Here is a 5,842-nt window from a genome sequence, read left to right as displayed (position 1 = left end):
TACTATAATAATAAAAAATAAATAAATATATATGTTTGGTATTATATTTACTTGTTTGTATGTTTTAGTTAGTAATTATTATTCATATATTGTATTATTTTATTTTTGTTATTTAGAGAGAGTTTGATTAAAAATATTTTAGTAATAAATAAGTTTAAAAGTATGAAAGAAATATTTTCATCGAATTCTTTTACATAGAAATATGATTAAAAAGAGAAGGTTTAATTATGCGGATATATCCGATATCCGATCCAATCCGATGGAAATTGTGCGGATCGAATCAAATTTTCGGCCATATCCGATCCGATCCGCAGACACCCCTAGTCTAAACTCCTTTGGATGAAGGTTCTAATTTGTTTACCGGAATAGTGAATCTATACACCCCTAGTCTAAACTCCTTTGGATGAAGGTTCTAATTTGTTTACCGGAATAGTGAATCTATAGACGTCCTCACCTGTATGATGATGGAAGTATTTGTAAGAGAGTCTGATACTTGAGTTAACAAAAGTTTTTGATAGATTTAAATGAGTTGAGATTGAAAATATCTGAATATGAAGAAATATTTATAAGAGTAGGTGATGACTTGTTCATGACTCTTGAATCTTGGCACTTGTATTAGTGGGCAATTTCTCCTCTAATATCTGGGAGTTATTCCATGTTGGAGTAGTGAATGAGCTGTGGATAAATATTTGAAATAGTGATCTGATAAAGTCTTTTTTGCCATGCAAGTCCGGTTACCCTGTGCCCCGAGTAAGTCGGGTAGATTGGCCCATGTGGCTACTAGCACCATCTATGTGGGTCTGTTAGGCTTTTCTGGATCCCTTGTGAAATTGAATGCTTATTTGGATCATGACTTTAACTTTGGACCATGATATGAACAAAATTCATCCCTTTTTTTAAGGTCTTGGTATGTGCCCTAAACAAGGAAAAAAGTCTAAAAAGGCAGCAACAGATAGATGAATAGTTCTACACCTGTGGTTCACCGTGCTGACTGCTGAGAACTGAGAAGCCTGAGAGTACTGAACACACATCATTTGACATTTGCTAGTTTTGGCCATCATTTGACATTTGCTAGTTTTGGCCAGCATGCTAGAATCTCCTTTCATATTGGAGACATTATGTTAGTGGGTATACACTGGCAATTGCCTTAATCAAAAGTGTTTCCACCTTTGAATATCTTCCACTCTCATTTGACCTGAGGGGCTCTATAATAAGTTTTTGCAAGCATAAGCATGAGTATTCAAAAAAATCACCTTTGCTCCCAGCTAGCAATATCTTTCAAGGGTTTTTTTTAAAAAATACCCGAGCCATGTAATATGGTCAGGTTCAATCCAAAATTTCAGACAGTAATATATATATTAATACAATCTTGCATACCAATATAATTCAAGCTACAAAAATTTAAAAATAATACTACAATTTTACTTGGAGAGCAATAATAAAATCCATCCTACTTCAATACCGACTTGTCAGCTAAGCCACATTATGAAGCCCCTTGAATTGCAGCAGCAGGCTGCACTGCTATATCCTGATTCTGTTTCACAGCAAATCCATGGTTCCCATAACCTTGACCACCATAATGGTTTCCATTGGAATCAGCTCTCCACTGTTGCATCCAAGGTATTGTTAGAGATGGATTTCAATAATCACAGAATCATATGAAGAGTTTCCATTTAAATTTATTTTCCTATGAAACTGGGGGGCACTTTTTGGTTGAGATTTCAGAGAACTGATGAGTAAGATAATTGATTTAGCAAAAGCTGGTTAGGAAAATTTGTCAGCTGCCAGAGCGAATTTTGAGCCCTTTGAAATCTAGGTCTAAAGTAAAAAGAAATTAAAAAGAATAATGTATCTAATTTAGCAACTAATTAACTTCAAAAGTTCTATGAACAATAAAAGATAATACTGAACAATTTTCTCAACTAATACTGAACAATTTTCTCACTATATTGTGAGGTAAAATATTATACTATCAACATAAGTTGAAAATTAGGAAAACCAACTCACATGCTTATTTCCTGGACTGCGACCCCATGAAAGACGCACTGTCTGTTTCCCAATTACAGTCCCATTCAATGCCTGAATGGCTTCCTCGGCATTTTTTCTGTAACACAGACAGTAGCAGCAGATACAGAAAATAGGTAAGTCACCCAAGAAAAAGTAAAAAAGACAGTACCAGCAATAATTGGAATACCAATCACAATCATAACGTTATTTATAATAGCCCTCAAAATCTTGCATGATATCCATGTCCTTATAAGTTCCAAATATAATATTGTTGGACATAATAAAGGACTCCTTGGTCCTCATCCATCTTAAGAATGTATATGCCAATTTTCATTTCACAGAAAACACATCTTAAGGGATACCAAAATAATACCTGTCAGCGAATTGAACAAAACCACACCCTTTACCCACTGGAATCTTCACAGAGACAACCTCACCAAATTGCAAAAAGGGTTGTCTGAGGTCATCATCACCAATATCAGAATCAAGCCCTCCAACAAATATCTGTGTAGCAAAAATCTGGTTACCGATATATCAAGCGAGCTGATTAACAGGCATATATAAATTTCTTAAAACGGACTTACAGTTGTGTTGTTAAGATCCCCTTCAGCCTGGGAACCTTGGGCCACAACACCATTAGATGGGTGTCCACCAGCCAACACTACGGCTGGTTAAAGAAACACAATATTAGATTTAGAAATTTCTAATTAGAAGCACGTCGTAAGATATACTGCACTTTTCCAGCTAAAACTTACGGCATTACAAACATACATTACAAACATCAACAGCATGCTGTATATACATTTTAAACCAATGACCAATGCATATTTCAGTGTGATCATGGATTCAAGCTTCTCAACTTTTTAAACCAAAAAGATATCCGTACATTAAAATTCATCACATTAATAGAGGTGTGAGGGAAACAGCGGACTTACCATTTAGACATTGGAGACATGTAACAGTTGATAAACAAAGGAACAGAAAATAGAAGGCCAAAAACAGAAATATCAAATAAGCAATTATCATACCATACAAATAGATGATGTAAGGCATTTGATACGAGCATTAACAACTCTACTTGAACTATGTTTTACAAATAGTATATCGCGCATTACTTACAAATTTCATCATAGACATAAATGATCAACTAGCTTAAAAAGGAAAGCATGATGTGAACATACCAAATTAATATAGGGTCAACGTGAATTAAAAAATTAACAAACCTTGTGAAGAATATTGTTGCTGATAGCCATAAGTTTTCTTGGGTGTTGCAACACCTATTCTCATAGGCCTACTTGAACAATAAATGCCATTCATTTCAGTCATTGCCCTTGTCCTCTCATTTTCATCACCAAACCTAACAAAACCATAACCTTTGGAACGGCCAGTATTAGAATCAATTACAACTTTTGCTCCCTTAATGGATGAATATCTACTAGAAAAAGTCTCTTGCAGCATAGCATCAGTAACATCTATGGCCAAGTCCCCCACAAATATAGAGAGATCAGAAGTAGCAGCATCAGATCGCCTATCGCCTGTACTGAATGTAGCCCAATTCAGCCGGAATGCCTGATCTGTATTTGGCATCATTGTACCATTATAGTTCTGCAAAACTTTCTCAGCTGTTGCTCGTGAATAAAACTCCACGAATCCATATCCCTCTGACTGACCTGTCTGCTTATTTCGTATGACCTTGGCTGATAAAACCTGCAAATAAGATAACACAATGTCAAAATTCAAGTAGCTTTGTTGAGTAAAGCACTAAATTTGAGCAAATAGGAACCGCAAAAGCTTAAAAGGTTCAGGGATGCCCCTAAAAGGTAATGACTAGATGTTAATGACAATCTTCAACACATGGTCATTTACAAAAGGAGGACTCAAAGATTGGGCCGATTTGACTTTTGTTACACTTGTTTCCACATTGCAATTAAGAGATCGCAAATGCATTATGTTAAATAAAAAGCTTGGTCTCAACAGACCTACATCTTCAGCCTTCAGATTAGGGGACCACTTGGACCACCCCATGGCAACTCCTAGACATCTTACAGTAACAAACACCAAAGACTAAAACGGAAGTATGTCTTAAATTATCACCTATCTATCATCAGCCTAGTCCAGCAATCACAGACAACGAGACAAAAAATTTATCAAGGGACACACAATACATAAACGTGAAGTCTAGATTAGATGCCAGCTCAATTAACTCACTTGTCACTAGTTATAGCAAAGAAAGCCAATCTGTAATCTGCTGTTTGCACAAAAATGTACGGTTCATCAAACACATGTTGACAGTTAAATCTGAAGTCAGAATCAAATGTGAAAAATTACTTCTGTACATACACACCACTTCACGTTATAAATCAAGTTCATTTATACCAAAACAGAATATCTCAAACGCGGAGGGATTACATTACATAGTGTGAAACAGCAAAATTCAGTAAGAAAGAGAATTATTTTTACTATAATTGCCTGCATCTAACAAAACACACGAGATAATAATATTAATTATGCCAAAACGAGAATCTCATTGAATCAATCAAAATCCAAAACCGAGCAACAAATCTAAGACCGAAAGAAAGATATTCAATTTCACTTCAACAAGCTTAAATTAAATCCAGAGAGAGAGAGAGAGAATTATACCTCGCCGGTGTGAGCAAAGCAATTGACGAGGTAGTTCTCGTCCATCCAATGGTGAAGGTCGCCGAGCCAGATCGTCCTGATCTCTTCGCCGTTGGAGCCAGATTGCTGCTTCTGCTGGCCATGGTGGTTGTTGTGGTGCTGCTGTGGCGGTTGAGACGACGGGGGCGGAGTCTGCTGCTGCTTGAAATGATGCTGGTGGTGGTGGTGAGCGGTCGGCGGCGGCGGCGGAGGCTGATAATGGTGAGGATGAACATACGGCATGTAATGCTGCGGGTACATCATCATCTGCTGCTGCATCATGGCCATGGCGGTTGCTGGATACTGCATGGCCATCCATTGCTGCTGATACTGATGCGGCTGCGCCCACTGCTGCTGACTCTGCTGCTGTCCATTCTGATTCAGATCCCCACCGTTCGTTGCTTGAGCCATTCAAATCAAACAGCTATAAACAATAAGTTTATATCTATCTATCTATCTATATATGTGTATATGGTTTGATTAGTGTTTCTCTGTCTCTCTCTCTCTCTGATTTTCTTGAATAGAAGATGTTAGAGAGAGAGAAAGAGAGAGGACTTTGGTCCAACCAGGGTGTAAAGACCAAAAACGAAGAAGAGGAGGGTTACGGTGGTAGTAGGGTTGGGTTTTAAAGCAAGTAAATAACAACACGCGCACTTTCTTTGGGTTGGGTTTGGATCTGGAGGGAGAGAGAAAAGGAAAGGAAGGGGGGGGCTTACGAGCGTTAACCTCGGTTATAACGTCCGTCTAAGCCGTCCGTGAAGATTGACAATTGTCTTGTGATGTGTGTGGGGTCCAGTAGAAAATAATCGACGGCTCTCGTTAAGTGGCTGCTATTTCTTTCTCTTCCTTCTCTTCTCCCACTTGCTGCTCTCCAAGTTCCTCAGTTGCTGCGCACGTCAGTAGCTCGTAAGATGGATACGCTGGCAGTGGCACACATGAATGACCGTTACCTTTGTTTTAGGGTTATCACTTATCTATGATCTATGATCTATCTACCAGGATGAATCTTATTTTATTCTTGGATATTATTGGGTTGGGGGTGTTGATAAGAATACACGGGTGAAATCATATAATGATTTTTTATTGTTATTTTTTAAATAATATCTACCACGGTAAAAAATCTGTTTCCTTTCTCTTATCTTCTTTAATCTTTATTTTAACAAATCAATCCTAAATT

The 5,842-nt window shown here is 37.4% G+C and overlaps 1 protein-coding gene across 1 annotated transcript; it reads right to left on the bottom strand.

The window, feature by feature from the left end:
* On the bottom strand, positions 1,267-5,365 carry LOC107622919 (polyadenylate-binding protein RBP47; the record flags this gene model as incomplete). Its single annotated transcript, XM_016324996.2, is given in 6 exon segments — positions 1,267-1,606; positions 2,008-2,104; positions 2,381-2,511; positions 2,592-2,674; positions 3,231-3,714; positions 4,648-5,365. Coding segments are annotated over 6 exon segments (1,347 nt in total). The 3' UTR covers positions 1,267-1,483.

The sequence above is a fragment of the Arachis ipaensis genome, chromosome B10 (assembly GCF_000816755.2).
Source record: "Arachis ipaensis cultivar K30076 chromosome B10, Araip1.1, whole genome shotgun sequence".
NCBI lineage: Eukaryota > Viridiplantae > Streptophyta > Magnoliopsida > Fabales > Fabaceae > Arachis > Arachis ipaensis.
This window is presented reverse-complemented; position numbering and strand designations above follow the sequence as displayed.